Source organism: Bos taurus, chromosome 12 (assembly GCF_002263795.3).
Source record: "Bos taurus isolate L1 Dominette 01449 registration number 42190680 breed Hereford chromosome 12, ARS-UCD2.0, whole genome shotgun sequence".
Taxonomy (NCBI): domain Eukaryota; kingdom Metazoa; phylum Chordata; class Mammalia; order Artiodactyla; family Bovidae; genus Bos; species Bos taurus.
In genome coordinates, this window is record NC_037339.1 from 31,979,649 (window position 1) to 32,000,218 (window position 20,570).

Genomic DNA, 20,570 nt, shown 5'->3' on the forward strand with positions numbered 1-20,570 from the left:
AGGTATAAACTACAGATTGTTGCTGTTCAGTTGCTCAGTCACATCCGACTCTGCGGCCCCAGGGAATGCAGCACACCAAGCTTCCCTGACCTTCACCAACTCCCAGAGTTTGCTCAAGCTCATGTCCATTGAGCCATCCAACCACCTCATCCTCTGTTATCCCCTTCTCCTCCTGCCTTCAATCTTTCCCAGGATCAGAGTCTTTTCCAATGAGGTGGCCAATGTATTGGAGTTTCAGTTTCAGCATCAGTCCTTCCAGTGAATAATCAGAGTTGATTTCCTTTAGGATTGACTGGTTGGATCTCCTTGCAATCCAAGGCACTCTCAGGAGTCTTCTCCAACACCATAGTTCAAAAGCATCAATTGTTGGGTGCTCAGCTTTCTTTATGGTCCAACTCTCACATGCATACATGACCACTGGAAAAACCAAAGCTTTGACTAGATGGACCTTTGTTGGCAAAGTACTGTCTCTGCTTTTTATTACGCTGTCTCGCATATTACCTAACTACAGATAACCTGAATCTTTGGTGTCAAGACGGTGCTGGAAATAGATGAGATGACCAGGAAGGCAGAATGGAGACAGAAGGATTTAACACAGTGGAACACCAGCATTTCACGAGAGGAAGAAGGTAGGGGAGGAGGAGCTGGCAAAGAGGGTTAAGAAGGTTTTATCTGAGAGGTAAGACAATTCAAAGAAAGTGGCTGTAGTTAATCAGACATTAGTAGATTAACTGGCTACCACCTAAGAGAAGTCTGAAGGAATAGAAACTAACAGATTTCACCTGGGAGTTGAGAAGAGTGGAGAAAGAGAAATCCCGAAGAGCCCCAGGTAGACAGGGAGCAGCACAAAGACCCCAGGTGAACAGGTTTGTGTAGGAAGAGTGAGAAATGCAAAACTAATTAGCATCCCCCTCTCCTCCGTCAACTTCTTGGTACTGAGCAGGGGCCACTCTTTTTATTCCTCCACAAAACAGTGTTTCCTTTCTTCCAGCATTACCTATCTGACCTCCCCTCTCACCACCCAGACCCACGGAGGAAGAGAAAACACCACGAGCTTTACTGTTACTAGACTTGCTACCAAACACATTTTAATAGCTTTAAATATTTTACCTCGAGAAACTACTAGAGAAATAAAAACAAAGCAAAAAGTGAGTGGAATAGAGGGACAGAACTCTGCAAAAGCAGCAGTAAAGCAGTGTATTAGTGACTGTCCTCCTTGAGATATAAATCAGTCCAGGACAGCTCTCGCTCAGCCCCCTCCTCTGAGGATCTATGAGATGCCTGGGGAAGTTTCCTTACTTGGGTTGGGTCCTGAATCAAATGATTCCTTTTTTAAACCCAAGGTTACTTCTGCTGCTGACTCTTGCATGCAATTCTCAGTTTCTTTCTTCCTTTTTTTTTTTTTTTTGTTGTTAAAAAAAAAAATGTATTTCCTGAGATAAAATTCCCATACCTTCCAAGCCACTCACTTAAAATGGACGATTCAGTGGTTACAGTATATTCCCAGAGCTGTGCAGTCATCACCATCACCTAAGTTAAGAAATGTTATCACCCCCAAAAAGAACCTCAGATTCTGTTAGCAGTCATTGTTCATCTATAATGACACCCCCACGGCACCAGTGCTAGGAAACCACTAATCTACTTTCAGTCTCTACTGATTTGCCTATTCTGGACAACTCATATTAACGGAATCACATCATTTGTGGCCTTTTATGACTATTTTCTTTCACTCAGCTTACTATTTTTAAGGCTTGCCATGTTGTAGCATCTGTCTTTCCTTTTATCTGGCCAAATAATATTCCATTGCATCAATACACCAAAATTTTGTTTTCCCACTCATCAGGTGATGGGCATTTGGGTTGTTTCCACTTTTTCACTATGTTCTCGTTGCCAAGAACATTCATGCACAAGTGTTTGTAAGGATACACATGTTCATTTCTCTTGGGTGTGTACTTAGGAATGGAACTGCCATGCTAAGTTGCTTCAGTTGTATCCAGCTCTTTCAGACCCTATGGACTGTAGCTCACCAGGCCTCACTGTCCATGGGATTCTTCAGGCAAGAATACTGGAATGGGTTGCCATTCTTTCTCCAGGGGATCTTTCCTGACCCAGGGATTAAACCTGTGTCTCTTAAGTCTCCTGTGTTGGGAGGTGGGTTCTTTACCACTAGCATTAACTCTGTGTTTAACCTTATGAGAAACTGCCAGCCTGCTTCCCAAAGCAGCTGCACCATTTCCCAACCCACCAGCAGTGTAGGAGAGTCCTGATTTCTCTACATCCTCACCAGCACTTGTTAACTGTCTTTTTGATTCTCAGTTTTTTCTTATCAGAACCTTCTGCTTTTCTGTCTAGATGGGAGTGTAGGACCCAGCAAAACTGCCAACTCTGTTACTCCTGAGCCTTGTGGACAAGAAAAGCAAGTCCTTTTTGGGAATTCCCTGGTGGTCCAGTAATTAGGACTCAGCATGTTCACTGCCACAGCCAGGGTTCAGTCCCTGGTTGGGGAGCCAAGAACCACATAGAGCCCTATACCAAGGTCACAAGTTTGGAGCCTTATACCAAGGTCAGAGGACAAAAATTTCCAGAATTAACCAAGCTCCATAGCAACAGTTGCCATGAGCCTCCTGATCTAAACCAGCCAGTCTCCTGATGTCATATTAGGTAAAATATCCACTCTACCACCCAACGTATACCATCCTAACCAATTACCTACTACCACCCTTCCAATAGGAATTTTCTCTGTCTTCAGGCTATAAAAATCAGCTGTGAGTATGTGTGTGAGTCGCTCAGTTGTGTCCGACTCTTTGCGACCCCATGGACTGTGTAGCCCGTCAGGCTCCTCTGTCCACGAGATTCTCCAGGCAAGAATACTGCAGTGGGCTGCCATTTCCTTCTCCAGGAAAAATTGGCTACTAGCCCGCAAAAGGTGTCAGCTCTCCCTCAAGCCGGCTCGCTGTTCTAACAGCGTCTCCCACTCTAATAAACTGTTCTCTCTTTCTGCCTCATATCTGGAAATTCTTTCCCAACCCTCACTAAGACCATGACAAACCCTGCAAGCCATGTGGGGCAGCCAAAACAAAATTAATTAATTAAATTAATTAATTTTTAAAAAGAAAGAAAAACAAGTCCTTTTTTAATATCTGAAAATTCCACTGCTAGGCTTTGGGCCAGCCTACACTGACCAGCCTGGAGGAGGGCATGGCAACCCACTCCAGTATTCTTGCCTGGAGAATCCCACGGACAGAGGAGCCTAGCGGGCTACAGCCCCTGGGGTTGCAGAGTCGCAGAGTCGGACATGACTCAAGCAACTTAGCATACAGGCACACTGACTGGGCCTCCCTGTCTTCACCCTCCCTGAGGTCCTCTTTCTCTGGCTCCCTAGGGGGAGGGGCTAGGGTGCTATCCTGTCCTCCCCAACCAATTAGTCCCCTTATTTTCCTTGCCCCTGTAGGGTTGTGGCTCTTCCAAGTCCTCTCCTCTCGGCTGCGACAATAGAGCCACTTTTGGTCTCCCCTGATATGTAAATGGATCTAAGTTCCCTCTCTCATAATCTGCTTCCCATAGGTCCACTGCTGTCTATTCCATTTGTCTGATGTATGTTAATTAGTTGAGTGTTAAGACTTTCTTGGTTTGCTAAAACTCTACCCCTTTCCTTCAATTTTGTTTTTATTTTCATTATATATTTATTTTAGCCTAAAACGGGTCATAGTATATAGTTTTGTATCCTTCTTACCTTAAACTCTTTGAAAGCACAATTTTTAAAAATCGAAGTATAGTTTATTTGGGCTTCCCCTGTGGCTCAGTGGTAAAAAGAATCTGCCTGAAATACAGGAACCACAGGAAATGCAGGTTCGAGCCCTGGGTCAGGAAGATCCCCTGGAGAAGGAAATGGCAAACTGCTCTAGTATTCTTGCTTGGAGAATCCCATGGACAGAGGAGCCTGGCAGGCTAGTCATAGAGTTGCAAAGAGTCGGATATGTCGGAAGCAACTGAGGACGCATGCACACATAGTTGATTTCAGATCAGATCAGTCGCTCAGTCGTGTCCGACTCTTTGTGACCCCATGAATCGCAGCACGCCAGGCCTCCCTGGCCATCACCAACTCTCGGAGTTCACTGAGACTCATGTCCATCGAGTCAGTGATGCCATCCAGCCATCTCATCTTCTGTTGTCCCCTTCTCCTCCTGCCCCCAATCCCTCCCAGCATCAGAGTCTTTTCCAATGAGTCAACTCTTCGCATGAGGTGGAATGTGTTAATTTCTGCTGTACTATAAAGTGATTCAGTTATATATATATATGCACATTTAATATATGTACATTTTATATATACATACATCTTGTATATACATTCTTTTTCATTACGGTCTATTATAGGATATAGAGTCTAGTTCCCTGTGCTTTACACTAGGATATGGTTTTTATGCAAGCATAATTTTTAATTGCTCCCATTTTCGTGTTAACTTCCAAGTTATCCGGATTGTATCTCCTTGCAAAACAAAATATCAATTTGAAATCTATTTAACACAGCAGTTAACAACTAACCTGTAAAGGAATCATATGCATTAATTTCTAGGCGTTGATTTCAAAGGAGACCAAACCAATCAATCCTGAAGGAAATCAACCCTGAATATTCATTGGAAGGACTGATGCTGAAGCTGAAGCTCCAGTACTTTGGCCACCTGATACGAAGAGAAGACTCATTTGAAAAGACCCTGATGCTGGGAAAGATTGAGGGCGAGAGGAGAAGGGGATGACAGAGGATGGGATGATTGGATGGCATCACTAACTCAATAGGCATGAGTTTGGGCAAGTTCCAGAAGATGGTGAAGGACAGGAAAGCCTGGTGTGCTGCAGTCCATGGGGTCACAGAATCGGACATGACTGAGTGACTGAACAACATTTGATTTCAAAATACATCTCTTGTGCATTAAATTTCATCCTCCCTCCCCTGACCCCAAAATATTTTGGAGTTCTAACCCCCTATATCTCAGAGTGTGACCTTATATGGAAGTAAGTTCTTTATGGAGGTAATCAAGTTACAATGAGGTCATTCGGGTGGATTCTAATCCAGGATGACTGGTGTCCTCATAAAAAGGGGAAATTTGAACACAGAGACTGACACACACAGGAAGAAATGAAGATGGGAAGATGAAGACAAAGAGCAAGGTGGTGCAGGAAAAGCCGAGAAATGCCAAAGATTGCCACTAAAGCCTCAGAAGCTAGGAGCGCGAGGCATGGAACAGATTCCCCCATACAGCTCTTGGAAGGCAACCTACCCCCCATCTTCATCTCAAATCTCTTGCCTCCAGAACCATGAGACAATAAATATCTGTTGTTTAAGCCATTCAGTTTGTGGTACTTTGTTACAGCAGCCTTAACAAGCGAATATATTATCTGTTGTCAACAACTATAAGATGATTATTTATATCATCTTAGACCTAAACAGCTATCACAAAATTCTGCCATCAGGGTTTTGCAGTTCCCCTGTTTGCATCTCAGAAACAGTTCCAAGGGTTATGTTCTAGGTCATCTCATTCAGGTGGGTCAGTAACATGACAGTAAAGAGTAGCTGATGACATCTAAGGAAGAATAGTTATCTTCTGCACATTCAGGATGACTTCACTGATCCATGGTTTCAAAGTCTTCCCCGCTCTCCCAAATCTTTACAGAAAATTTCTAAAAGGAGTATAACGAGTTTACTTAACTATCAGGCTTGATGTTAGTCTCGCATGGTCAGTTTGATTCCTCCACTCAAATTCCCCACGTCAAATTACTTTGAAGAAAATCTCAGACTTTATATCATTTTAAAGCAGCTTTTTTGAGAACTAATTGACATGTCCTATAGTTTGCCTACTTAGTGCATAAGTCGATGGTTTTTAGTACATTTACAGCATTGTGCAACCATTGCCATAATCTGATTTTAGAACATTTTCATCACCCCAAAAAGAAACCCTGTATTCATTGGCTGTCATTTTCTATTCTTCCCTCAATATCTCCATTTTATGTCATTTTATCCATAAATATTTCATAGACACTTATACAAAGATAGGAACTATTTTAAAAATACATACAATATCATTTAGCACACAGTAAAATTTTAAATAATGATTATTTAATATCGAAGATAAAATCTATTGTCACATTTATTTGATTATTCTCTACATGTTTTTCACTTTGCTTAACTCAGAAGCCAAATAAAATCTTCACATTGCACACTTCAGTTGCTTGATATTCTGTTTGTTTTCTTTTAAACTGTAGGTCATGCCTCCAACTCTCTCTTTCTCTTTTTTCTTACAAATTTTTGTTGATGAAACCAGGTTATTTGTTTTATAAAATTTACTAAGGTCTAGAATTTTCTGACTATATCCTTGTGTCATTGTTTACTATGTTCCATTGTCCCAAGCGTTTCCTATAAAGTGGTAGTTGAATTTTAATGGGGTTTTAAATCCTTAAAATGATATTTGTTTCTTTAGATAAGATTTTTTCATAGGTGAAAATGTGTCAAACTGCCACCTTTGATGAGTTTTCTTTTACTATGAAATATATTATTCACTGCTATAGTGAATAAAAATTATATTTTAAGGAAGAAAATGAATATCCAGCATCCATCACAAAAGGTAAAAAGCAATAGAGTATTGCCAGTAACTAATGAAATCTCTTTTCACCCCATTCTAGGGGTAAGCATTATTTTGACTTTTTTTATTTTTGGCCACACTGGGTCTTCGATGGTAAGTGGACTTTTCTCTAATTACGGTGAGCAGGGCTACTCTTTGTTGAGATGCAAGGATTTCTCACTGCGGTGGCTTTCCTTGTTGGTGAGCACAGGTTCTAGGAGCTTCAGCTTCATCAGTTGTGGCCCTTTGTTGTCCAGAAACATGTGGGATTTTCCCGGACCAGGAATCAAACCTGGTTCCCTGCATTGACAGACAGATTCTTATTCACTGTACCACCAGGGAAGTCCAATCCTGAAAGTTATTCTTTCACTTTCTTTATACCCCTTATGAGTATATTCCTAAAGAGAATATAGCTTTGTTTGCCTTTATTACTCTATGACCTGCTTTCTCTCCCTCTCAACATGATGCTTTTGAGATTGATCCATGCCATTTCTTGTAACCGTAGTTCATTCATTTTCACTGATATATGGTTAGTACATTGGATGAATAAACTCCACTTTATCTTTTCGTTAGAGGACATTTGGATTGTCTCCAACTTCTTGACATTAGAAATGATAATGCTATGAACATTCTTGTCATACCTCCCAGTGCGTGTGTACAAACTTTCCCTAAAGTGTATGTATGTCCAGGGGTGGAACTTCAGTGTAAGATGTGCAGATGCTCAACATCAGCAATCGATGGCTAACTATTGTCCAAAGTGTTTATACCAATTTAGACTCCCACTAGCAGTGGACAAGAGTTATCCATTGATTCGAATTCTTGCTAATGTTTGGTATTGGCAGATTTTGCCAATTGGTGTTCTCTATTGATAAAAGACAAGTAACCCTGTACTATATGTAGTTGATATTTCAACAGAATTCACAGGAATCCTATTCCAACATTCCTTCTGCTTGTCCCTTATTTTCAGGAAACCACAGCACTTTGTATTTTTTAAGTGTCATTAAGGCATTTCACCTACAGTCATTGAAAATATGTCACAGTTTTTGAGGAGGGAGAGAGATTTGTGCAATGTAAGAGCTGGAAAGACACTCATGAGATGAAGGACTACTATGCAGCATAGCTCTGCGTAGCTAAGCATTACAGTGGTAAGAATCCTGATAAAATAGATCCTTTGTAGGGCCAGTGTGGGCTTCTCTGGTGGCTCAGTGGTAAAGAATCCACCTGCCAAGCAGAAGACGTGAGTTTGATCCCTGGCTCTGTAAGATCCCCTGGAGAAGGAAACAGTAATCCACTCCAGCATTCTTGCTTGGGAAATCCCATGGACAGAGGAGCCTGGTGGGCTATAGTCCACCGGGTTGAGAAGAGTCAGACATGACTTCGTAACTAAACAACAACAAAGGGCCCATGCAACACCCTCCATTCAGCCCAGAAACAAGCTCACTCTTCTCCCATTTCTCCCTTCATCTCGTTCCTCCTGGTTGCTTCAGGTCACAGGCTCTGGAACCAAAATTTTATACAACAGTGTGCATGACTAATTGTGCAATCTAGGACTCCGATGGCACCCCACTCCAGTACTCTTGCCTGGAAAATCCCATGGATGGAGGAGCCTGGTAGGCTGCAGTCCATGGGGTCTCTAAGGGTCAGATACGACTGAGAGACTTCACTTTCACTCATTGGAGAAGGAAATGGCAACCCACTCCAGTGTTTTTGCCTGGAGAATCCCAGGGACGGGGGAGCCTGGTGGGCTGCCATCTATGGGGTCGCACAGAGTCGGACACGACTGAAGTGACTTAGCAGCAGCAGCAGCAGGACTCCAGATAATGTTGGACTAGCTTCCTTGAGTGTCACTGTGACAAATAAATTAGGTATCATACTAGACAGAACTCTGGGTACACTTCTGGAAATGATCGACTGGCATCACCTCACCTTCTACATGTTAGCCTAGGGGGAGGGGGAAGGAGGAGGGGAGGATTGGGAGGTTGGGATTACCGGGTGCAAACCACTATATGCAGAAGAGATAAACAACAATATAGTTCCCTGGGCTATCCTATTGTATAGCCCAGGGAACTATATTCCACATCCTGTGATAAGTCATAATGGAAAAGAATAAAAGAAGAATGTATACATATATATGTGTGTATAGGGGCTTCCATCGTAGGTCAGTTGGTAAAGAATCTGCCTGCAACGCAGGAGACCTGGGTTGGGAAGATCCCCCTGGAAAAGGAAATGGCAACCCACTCTAGTATTCTTGCCTGGAGAATCCCATGGACAGAGGAGACTGGCAGGCTACAGTCCATGGGGTCACAAGAGTCAGACACAATTTAGTGACTAAACCACCACCACCATATGTATGTACACCTGAACCACTCCGCTGTACAGCAGAAATTAAAACAACACTGCAAATCAACTACACGTCAGTAAAATAAATTTTAAAAAATAAATTAAAAATTAAAAAAATTTAAAATGTTAGACTATACCTCATACTCCAAGATTTTCAGTGTATAAAATTTGCTCTTTCTAGAATTATTTTTCTCCAACAATTTCCAGGGAGAATCAGGAGTGCAAAGAAGTCATTCATGTTTCTCCCGCTTCCATTCTCACAGTTTTCTGCAGTGTACCTAAGATTCTTTGACAAAGCAGCACTATTGATTTGATTTTGTGTCCTTGAACAGTGCTCCACCCAAGCTGATCTGTTGCAAACTTGTAACCATCAGTTTCCTTGAAAGCAGTGATCAAGCTATAAATAAAGGTAATGCCTTGGATCTTGGCAATTGGAAGGCTTGCTAGCCCACTCTTCTTCCCATCACCAGCCTGCTTCACCACTTCTATTCATGTCTCACTGAACTTAATGTCTCTTTCTCTAGTTCTGTCTGACTGAAGACAGATGCTTTAAAAAAAAGTTTTTTTAACTTTCAATTGTGGTAAAATGTACATAACATAAAAGTTACTATCTTAAACATTTTTATGTGTACAATTGTGTTAAATACATGCACACTATTGTGCAACCAATCTCCAGAACTCTCTTCATCTTGCAAAACTGAAACTCTGTCCCCACCACACAACAACTCTCCATTCCCATCTCCATTCCGCATCTCCCCAGCCCCCATCCCAACCCAACCATTCTTCCTGCCTCGAGAATTTGACTACTTTAGGGAACTCATATGGATAGAACCTGTGTCTGTTTTTTTGTCGCTGGCTTATTGCACTTAACATGCCCTCAAGGTTCATCCACGTTGTAGCATGTGTCAGAATGTCTTTCCTAAAAAAAAAAAAAAAAAAAAAAAGCATGTCTTTCCTTTCTAAAGCTGAATAAGATCCTAGCTGTATTATATTGTTGTTCGGTCGCTAACTATTGTTGTTGTTTGTGTCTGACTATTTACCACCTCATAAACTGTAGCATGCCAGATTCCATGGGACTTTCCAGGCAAGAATACTGGAGTGGGTTGCCATTTTCTTCTTCAGGGGAATCTTCCCAGACCAGGGATCAAACTCATGTCTCCTGCATTGGCAGGTGGATTCTTTGCCGCTGAGCCACCAGGGACGTCCCAATTGTATGTATATACCATTTTTATCCATTCACTGGATTTTGTTTATCCATTAATCTATGATGGACGTGTGGGTTGCTTTCATCTTTTGGGTTTTGTTAAAAATGTTCCTAGAATATGGTTGTACAGACCATCTTTTCATCACCCTGCTTTCCGTTCCTTTGGGTATACACCCAACATTGCAATTGCTGGATCATATGGTAATTCTATTTTTAATTTTTGGAGAAACTGTCACGCTGTTTTCCACAGTGGCTGCACCACATTTCAAGTTTCTGTCATGCTCTAGGAGAGAAAATTTTCCTACTCTAGGCTACAGCTGAGGAAAAGGACTGTCTGGCCAAGAATGCACGTCAATTATCACGCTAGATTACAGCAAGATTGAAATAATGAAAAGCATGGAATCGCTAGAACTTGGAGACATTATAAGCCGCGTGGTCCATTCCACTCCATTACTGGTGAGCAAGGAGGGGGGCGGGTAAGGGGGAACTCTCAGAGGATGGATGAGTGGCTTTGTGAAGGTCAAGGGCTGGTTAAGGGAAGACTCAGAGCCAACATCCTGGGCTTTCCAATCTTCAACTTATTGCAAAGGAAATAATTTCAAGTAGAAATATTATGCAATGAAGAACAAGAATTACGAGTGCAGAAATCAAAGCCCGAGATGACCTGTGTTTTGCTTTTGTTCCTATGGCTGATGTTAGCTTCCCTGGTTGCCTTGGTTGACACTGAAACCGAGCCTGTTTTTCTTGCTGCCGCTGTGGACTGCATCCTGGGCATCCTAGGAGATGGAGCGGGGCGGGGGGGACAAAGAACGTGGGTCCGCAGTTAGGATCCACCCAGCGTGGACCGCGACCCTCGGCTTGCCCGCGCGCCAGCCTGGGGCGTCCGCGTGCCGCGCGGCTGTAGCGCTCACCCTGCGGCCTCAAAGCCTCTCGCGCGCGAGGTGGACGGTGGCTGGCTTCAGCTGTCCCCACGCTCATCGAGAGGGTTCCGGGACTCCCGGCGGGGCGGGGGGTGGAGGGAGCAGGCAGCTCTAGCCATGCCTCCTCCCCGGCCGGGGGCCGCCGAGCCCCTGCGACCTCCCCGGCGGAACCGCGCCCAGTCTCCCCCTCACAGTCGGGGAGCCCCGGGCGCGGCGGAGCGCGGGCTGCGGACCACGGCGGGCACGTGGGCTCGGCCGCAGCGCTGCGCCAGGCACCGGCGCCCCGGCACAGCCCCTGCGGGTGGGGAGAGGGATGCTCCCCCCCTTTCCACTTTGCACCAGTCCGAGGGAATTTGCGGTCGGTGACGCGCATCCTTAAGCGAGCCACCTGCAGCGCGGGGCGCGCCGCGAAGGGCGGCATCGCAGGGCTGGGCCGGTGAGGCCTGGGGACCCCGGGCTCCGGAGGCCATGCCGGCGTTGGCGCGCCTGGGCGGCCGGCTGCCGCTGCTCGGTAAGGCCCCGCTCGCCCGCTCGAGCCCCCGCGGCCCCCGGCCCCCACCCAGCGCCGGCACCGGGTGCGCGCCTCCTCCGTCCCCGCCGCCGCGCGCCTCCCCGCCCGGCTCCGTCTCTCGCTCCCGCGCCCCTCCCCTCTTCCGCGCCCTCCCGACTCGCCCTGAAGTCACCCGCGGCCCCGGCCGGGCCCACCCCGCGTTCTCCTCCCGCTGGTCTCGCGTCGCCGCTCGGGCTCGGGGCCGCGGTCCCCACCGGCCGCCCCGACCCCGCGGGCGGCCTCGCCGAATCGGTGCCTGCGGGGCCCGGGCCGCCCCGCCCGTCAGCCCGCCCGGCGCGCCCGGGTTCTGGGCCAGCCGCCCGAGTCTGCGGCCCCGAGCTGGGCGCCGGGGAACCCGGACCTTGCGTGCGCCGACCCCGGTACCGCAGACTCCTGGGTGGCGTCTCCAACTCTTCTTTTGAGGTTTTGATGTCGGGAGTGAACTCTGATGGGAAAAGGCGCCCGGGTTCTCCCCAAAGCGAGTCATCTCGGGTAACGACCCCCCACCCCGCCGAATATCGACTGGATCAATGAATAGATACTTTGGAAAATATTATGCAAACGGGATTTACATCTTAAAATACCCGCTGCCCCCTCCTCTTGTACTCGATTTTTATCCTGGCGTTAAACCCCAAGAGGCTTTTCAAGGACTCAGCTGACTGTTCCCAAATAATCTGGATAGCATAATTGTTACCGGGAAAAAAAAAATCCTCTTTAGATCCAGTTCATCTGTTTGGAAAGAGGAGAGGGTTGATTTGCGTTTAGGGTGAAGGAGGCAGAGTTTGGGGGGCCAGGAAGCCTCGGATCGTGTCCTAGTTCTGCAGCCTTGGGGGATAATCACTCACTGCCCCTGGCGGGCCTGTCCTGCTCTGTCCACGGAGGGAGTCTGGCTGTGTCTTCTCCAGCTCCCAGACCCTAGCAGTCTGTCTTGCATCTTCCGTGGTCCATGGAGAAAATACTTGCAGTATAGACGTGCAGGAATTATTTCCAGTAGCTTTTGTTTCAAATAATTCAGAATTATAGAGTTAAAACATAAGGGGGAAAAGAGTAGAAAAGCATCTTGCATTTCCTAAACATCTCTGTTAATTGGTAAATATGTACATTTTAAATGTACAGTACAATATGTTTTTCAGAGTCTATTACAAGAAGTTAGCTTTCTGTTAATGTATAACCTGAAGTGGTAAGTGGGTTTTTCAGTCACATACAAAGGCTTTGGGAAAGTATAAACATCAGTACATGCAAGTGTATATAAGCTGCATTGAATTCTTTTATATTTCAGGACAATCTCAGAAATTCCTACATCTCTCTCCAGATTTTTCTAAATGAGGCATAATTCACAGATAGAAAATATGCACACATCTTAATAGTACAACTCCATTAAGTTTTATATACACAGTGAGTGAAATGAAAGTCACTCAGTCGTGTCCGACTCTTTGCAACCCCATGGACTATACAGTCCATGGAATTCTCCAGGCCAGAATACTGGAGTGGGTAACCTTTCCTTTCTCCAAGGGATCTTCCCAGCCCAGGGATGGAACCCAGGTCTCCGGCATTGCAGGCAGATTCTTGACCAGCTGAACCACCAGGGAAGCCCTTTATATACACAGGTACCTGCCTAATCATTATTTCATGAAGATAAAGAGCAATTCGAACTCCACCCCCTCCCCCAAGGTAGCCACTATTCTGACTTTTTTTAGAGAGGAAAAAAAGTGGTTTGAATTTTATTAGAATCACACTGGTTTAGTCACATTTACTATTCTGACCTCTGATTCCATGGTTTTTCCTGTTTTTTTGAACTACATGTAAACCAAACCATTATTATGTTTCTTTTTTTAATGTCCAGTTTCTTTCACTCAGCATTGTGATTATGAGATTCAACTTTGTTCTTAATAACTGTGGTTTTTTTGTTTTTGTTTTTGTTTTCAATTGCTAGGTGCTATTTCCTTAGTATGACTAGACTATGCAATCTATCCATTCTATTGTTGAAGAACACTTTGTGTGTCTCCAATTTTGTGTAGTGAAGAGTATAAGACTGCTGTGAGTACTCTTTTACATGGTTGGGGACAGAAATACTCATTTCTCTTTGGATGATACCCTCAAATCAAATTCCTAGATTGTAGAGAAAGGCACATGTCAGTTTTGGTAGATATTGTCCAGCAGTTTTCTGAAGTGGTTGCACCAGTTTGCCTTCCCGCTAACAGCGTATGGAGCTCCTTGTCACATCTTTGCCAAGACTTGCCATTACAGACTTCCTTGAATGAAGCAACATAAAGTGAGAGGCTAAAAAACAAGGACTTTAAATGTTAAAAAAAAGCTCTAACTACATCGAATTATCAGATGCTATTCCCATTTCCCTTATACTGTAAGGTCTACCTTTCAAGAAGAATGATTAGGTTTTCTAAGTAGTGCTTAACGAGTGGACACAGACTCTTCATGGCCCTAATTGCATTCTGTACTGATCATAGCTAGGAGCAAGATTTCAGGATCTCAGTAACTGTGATAACTGTTTCTCTCATTAGTGTCAGGAAATTCATATTCAGAGCTTTGACCTCCACATTTAGTTGACATCCTTTGATCTTGATGCTTATCTTACTTTGTTTGCTTGTGACCTGGTAGCCTAAGGGGAACCAACTCAGAAGGAGGTAGACGGAAGGGATGCCCAGTAAAGTTTGGATTGGATGGGGACACCAGACCTGGTGACCTGGTGTTAAGATACCCTTTCATCCTAAAAGCCTCATTCTAATCCATGCTATCCTTCAAGTTTAGACTGGCTGTTCATTTCTTCTTGGTTACTTCGAATGGATCTATAGTAAATTATCCTCTTAGGTTTCATTATTAACTACTTGGCTCCACTTTTTATAACTAAGAAGGCACTTTCATTAACCCTTTAGTTATCAGTAAAGATTTCGTTCTTGTTGAAGTTTCCTGTTGCTTAACTGAAGAACAGTTAGGTAATGAGATCTTAAGTATGGGAGAGGAAGACATTTATATTCCAGGGGGGTAAAAAGATGAAGAGGGAGCCTCCATGAAGAAGAAAAAGAAATTTATTTGACAAACTTTTATTGAACACCTATTTCAGTGCTAGGCACCATGAGGGTACAAAGATGAAAAAGATGGGGACGGGGGAACTTACATATAAATAGTTAATTCAATTCTATTTTAAAAATGCATGGTCATTGCCTTTCTCCAAGAAAACATTTCAGCACAAAGTTTGCTTTCAATTGTTTAAACCTTCCAATACAGTTGTCATGATCCATAGATATCTGTAGGAGAAAAATAGCGTGAATCCCAAGATTTTCGTTGCCTGCTGCTGCTGCTGCTAAGTCACTTCAGTCGTGTCCGACTCTTTGTGACCCCACAGATGGCAGCCCACTAGGCTCCCGTCCCTGGGATTCTCCAGGCAAGAACACTGGAGTGGGTTGCCATCTCCTTCTCCAATGCATGAAAGTGAAAAGTGAAAGTGAAGTCGCTCAGTTGTGTCCGACTCTTAGCGACCCCATGGACTGCAGCCCACCAGGCTCCTCCGTCCATGGGATTTTCCTGACAAGAGTACTGGAGTGGGGTGCCATCGGCTTCTCCATTTTGTAGCCTAAGACTACTTAAACATGGATATTACTGGATTTAATGGTTGTGAGGATGAAAAGACTCTTCCATTTGAAATTTTTAAAATGGACTGTTCCAGAATGAAATATGGCCATTTATTTTTTTAAGATTCTAGGAAGAAGCAATTTTCCAAATGGTTCTTTGAACAAATTTGTTGGCTGCATTTTCCTCCCCAGAGAGCATCCCTGCTCAATTGAGACGCCCACAGGATGGCTCAGCTTCATGACTTTCTCTGCAATTCCTTTTATTCCCCTCATCTTTTTCATCCTCTAATGAAACTCAGGAAGCGATGTGACCAGAGCCCTTGTCAGTGTTCAAGATTGTGATCTCTCTGAATCTTCAAATAGCCACCAGATATTGCCTTAATCTTTGGGTCAAGATTCTGATTTGGTTTAAAAATAATAATAATCTCAAAAGTATTGTATTTTATCATTGTTCTTGATTTTGAAAAGGACCTTGAAGAGGAGAGGAATAAGAACTTGGGGGAGGGAAATCGAGGGGCTGGAAACTAGCTTGGCCTCATTTTTAATTTGCTTAGCTTGTTCTTGCTACGATGCTGTACCCTTTGCTGTTCACTCCAAAATAGCAAAGTCTTGTGAATCTCACAAGACTGAATAAAGCTTTTGGTTTTCATCAAGATGATTTTGTGATCTTATTATTTTTCAAATATTGATTTCCAAAAATGTCTTAGCTTTATCTTAGGTGGCCATAGTTCTATGGCTGAGGGTTTTTCTGTTGTTTGGGGGTCTGTGAGATTTACGTATATGTGATTGAATTACCTCTATGGCTAGATCATCCTTAAGTCCTCAAGTGATAATAGCTTTTGTAGAACCCTCTGATGATCGTTAGTTGGAATCATGCAATTCTGTTCAATGGGTCCCATCACATGTAGAGGAAATTTAAAAATAATATAAAGTACACACACACTGTTCTTTTGTGGCTAGAGGAATTGCATAAGATCCAAAAGAGGAACTATTATTATTTTTTTAGGTTAAACAGTAAAAGTATTTTTTCACTGCTGTCATTGTAAGTCCATTGGTAGCCAAGAATCTGCCATAAAATTATTTGCAGCCTACTTTAAAACAGGATATTGTCATTATTTCTTTAAACCATTATGTTTTTTAAAACTTTGATTTATTTTTTTTGGCTGTGCTGGATCTTCCTTGCTGCTCGGGCTTTTTTTCTTGAGTTGCAGCTACGCTCTAGTTGTGGGTGCACGGGCTTCTCATCACCATGGCTTCTTTTGTTCTAAAGCTCGGACTCTAGGCGCTTGAGTTCAGTACTCGTGGCAGTGGGCTCAGTGGTTGTGGCTCCCGGGCTCTAGAATACTGACTCAGTAGTTGCAGAGCACGGTCTTAGCTGCTCCTCCACACGTGGGTCCTTCCCAGATTAAGGATTGAACCCGTGTCTCCTGCAGATTCTTGACCACCAAGTTACCAGAGAAGCCCGAAACCAGTGTGTTTTGATTGTTACATACCCATTGAATTCAGTCTTCCGCTGCTTTGCTATTTGAGTTACAATGTTCCTAATATTAGGGGTTCTGTTCTTGGAGATGATGCAGTTGAATATGTTAGGGTGAGCAACACAGTCAGAAAACCTGAGTTCTTTATTCTGGCCAGAAATGTCTCTGCACTTAAGCTCCTCATTTGTGGAAGGGAGATAAGCAATATCTTACCGCTTCATCAGATAATACCTGTAGAGTGCAGCTTCATCCCCTGTCAGACAGGTGCTTTGCAGAAAGAGAGATGCCTCAAGTTGGAAGGAATCGTCAGGATTTAGTTACATGGTTTCTCTCCTTGCCTTCTTGGACCCTTGGGAGCACCATGTGGGCCAGCCAGGTGCCACATAGTTCAGATTCCTGCTCACAGTCTAATGTTGGGGGTGTTGGTGGCACAGGGTAAGCATGTAAAAGGAAAACTGCGGTGTAATTTTAGAAATAAGGACCGAGGTTGAGCCTCCAATACAGACTGAGAAAATCAGGCAAGGCTTCCCAGAAGAGGTGATGTCAAGTCTTGATTAGAAAGTTAAGACTTAGGTGCTTCCCTAGTGGTCCAGTGACTGAGATTTAGTGCTCCCAATGCAGAGGCCCCAGGTTTAATCCCGGGTCGGGGAACTAGATCCTACATGCCACGACCAACTGTTCACATGCCCCAACTAAGATCCAGCACAGCCAAGTAAATAAATAAAAGAAAGGTAAGGCTTGACAGGCGAAGGGGAGAATAAGGACTTTCCAGGCAAACAGGACAGTGAAGAGAACAGTAGAGAAGTCAGAATCACGGAGCAGACGGACTCCATAATTCCGTCCTGAGTTGCTGAGGCACAATGTAAAAGGCCCCCAGGATCAGGGAATTCTCATCTACGAAGGTGTCAACTCAGAAAATGAAGCCTGTTCAATGGGTAGCTTCCAGAGGCTCAGATGTGTGTGATGTGTAAGGAGTGTTTTAGTGGTGTGATAAAGGACCTGGATGTTCTCCTGTGGCCCAAGAGTCTCTGGAGGGAATTCAGGGGATCCATTGTGTCCTTTGGGGTGTGTGTGTATTGTGTGTATATGTGTGTGTATGTGTTTGTATATATTGTGTGTGTGTGTGTATGTCTCTGTGTGTATTGTGTGTATGTGTGTATATATTGTGTTTGTGTGTATATGTGTGTTTGTGTGTATGTGTATGTATTGTGTGTGTATTGTGTTCGTGTGTGTATTGGTGTGTTATGTGTATGAATGTATGTGTATATATTGTGTGTGTTTGTGTATGTGTGTGTATGTGTGTGTATATCGTGTGTGTGTATTGTATGTGTTTGTGTGTGTGTGTGTTGGTGTGTTATGTGTATGAATGTATGTGTATATTGTGTGTGTGTGTATAGTGTGTGTGTGTGTTTGTGTGTGTGTGAGGGTTAATTGCTTTCCTCAGATTTTTCAGTGTGGTCTGTGTCTCAAGAAGGGTAAGGACCAGTGCTGTAGGCTGTTTAGGGTTTGAAGGCAAGGAGTGAGAGCATGTCGGAGCACTGACATGTACTCCAGAAGGACAGTTTTGGGGTCTGTGTCGAGGATGGATGTCAGGCAGACAAGACATGGCAGAGAGGACAGCGAGGAAGCAGTTGGCAGTCGGCCAGGCCAGACGCGACAAGGACTGGAGTTGGGGCAGTGGTGGAAGAGAGGCAGGGCCATGCAGAGATGTGGGGATTATCCGGAGGTCAAAATGTCATGGCTTGGCAGCTGCCTGGATGATGGGAAGTGGGGGAGAGGGAGGAGTTGAAAGTGACTTCTGGCTTTGGGGACAGTGGGTGTGCTGGCACTAACAGAGGAGGGGGTGGGGGGAGGAAGAAAGGGGGGAGTTCAGTCTGAGTGTAAGGTTCCTGGGGGCCACCCAGATATATAGCCGTACACATAGGAGGTATGGATTTGAAACTCCTGAGCAAATGGACTGTCGTTTATTAAAATCATGAGAAAGAGCAGAGACTGGCGAGACGACAGCGATGAGAGTGTCCCAGGTGCAAAGAAGAGCACACAAGTCTCCTTCCCTGGACTCACACTGACCACTCCTGGCTCCGCTGGCCTCCATGTATATGGGATGGGAGAGTTCCCCACACCAAGCAGTTCTTGGGAACCAATTGGATGTCCTACAGTTTAACTCAATTCTGACACTCTCTCGCCGGAGATAGCATCAGATCCCACAGGTTAAGGGCTCAGAGCCCTCTTGACCCCCATCAGATGTCAGTGTCAAGTCCAGGTTGCCACCAGCACAGGCTGTAAGTCAGAGGTTCCCAGGACCCCCTCCTTGACTTTGATGACTTTGCTGGAACAGCTCACAGAATTCAGAAAAACAATTTGCTTGCTAGATTACCGTTTTATGATGAAAGGATATAACTCCAGGATAGCCAGGTGGAAGAGATACAGAGGGCAAGGCAAGCGGTGTGGGGAGGGCTCGGAATGTCATCCAGTTCACCAATCCGGAAGCTCACTGGATCTCTTAGTTCAAGAATTGTTATAGAGTTTAATTAGCACACTTCCCTCCCTGTTTGCCCACGGGTCAGCTTTCAGCCTCACCCCTCCAACCTCTGGATCTTTCTTGGGACAACCCCCCGGCTCCTGGGGCTGCAGAGGCACCCCGCCCTAAGTCACCTTGTTAGCATAAACTCTGGAGTGCCCAGAAGGGGCTCATTGTGAGTAACAACAGACACCCCTGTTGCTCAGGAAATTCTAAGGATTTTAGGAGCTTTGTGCCAGGAAAGAGTGCTTCCTAGGTGGTGCAGTGGTAAAGAACCCACCTGCCAACGCAGGTTCAATCCCTGGGTTGGGAAGATCCCCCAGAGGTGGAAATGGCAACTCACTCCAGTATTCTTGCCTGGAGAATCCTATGGACAGAGGATCCCCGGGGGCTACAGTCTATGGGGTAACAAAGAATCAGACACGACTGAGCATGCATGCATGGTCTGGGAAAGACCAAATACATTTTGATCTAAAGCCAAGTATATTTATTATACTACATGGGTCTACTGCCCTCTTTTACCAAATGAGAAAAGTGAGACCCAAAGAGGTCAAATGACTTGCTGAAGTTCGGGGTTATCACAGCAGGTAACTGACTCCTAAAACACCTGGCTCTGAAAGCCAATGGGACTTGTGTCCAAGAGACCCTAGCAAACAAAGAAACAGTTTGTAAAGGGTTTGCAAAGACTCCTTGTGACTATACCCGCAGGCTCAGTGCTGAGGCAACAGACAGAAACAGCCTTCTCCCAGTCTTTTCCTTAAACAGGCCTATTTAAAAACAAACAAAAAAAACTTTTATTGAAGTATAGTTGGTTTACAATGCTGTAGCAGTTTCTAGTGAACAGCAAAGCAATTCAGTTATACATACGTGTATATACATATTCTTTTTCAGATTTTTTCCACTATAGGTTATTATAAGACAATGAATATAGTTCCCTCTACTATACAATACAGCCTTGTTGTTTTTCTCCTTTATATATAGCAGTGTGTATCTGTTAATCCCAAGCTCCTAATTTATCCCTAGCCCAGCCTTCATCTTTGGTAACAATACTTTGTTTTCTGTGTCTGAGTCTGTTTGTTTTGTAAATGAGTTCATTTGTACCATTTTTTGGATTCCACATGTAAGTGATGCCATGTGATATTTGTCTCCCACCGTCTCATACTTCACTTAATATGATAATCACTGGGTCCATCCATGTTGCTGCAAATGGCATTACTTCATTCTTTTTTATGGCTAAGTAATGTTCTGTTGTATATGTATACCTCATCTTTATCTGTTTCTCTGTCGATGGGCATTTAGGTTGCTTATGTGTCTTGGCTATTGTAAATAGTGCTCCTATGAACATTAGGCTGAATG

General features: G+C 44.3%; 1 protein-coding gene across 3 annotated transcripts in view; it reads left to right on the forward strand.

Annotated features, from left to right (window-relative positions):
* The first annotated feature begins 10,455 nt into the window (after positions 1 to 10,455).
* Positions 10,456 to 20,570, forward strand: part of FLT3 (fms related receptor tyrosine kinase 3) — a 69,899-nt gene continuing 59,784 nt past the window's right edge. The window contains exon 1 of one of the 3 annotated variants that reach the window (XM_025000075.2): positions 10,456 to 10,614. Coding sequence is in view for 2 of the 3 variants with exons in the window: in XM_025000076.2 (XP_024855844.1) it covers positions 11,547 to 11,589 (43 nt within the window). In the remaining variant the exon portion in view is untranslated. Of the gene's footprint in view, positions 10,615 to 11,451; positions 11,590 to 20,570 lie in introns of those variants that run through there. The other 2 variants (XM_025000076.2, XM_025000074.2) reach the window with 2 other exon arrangements.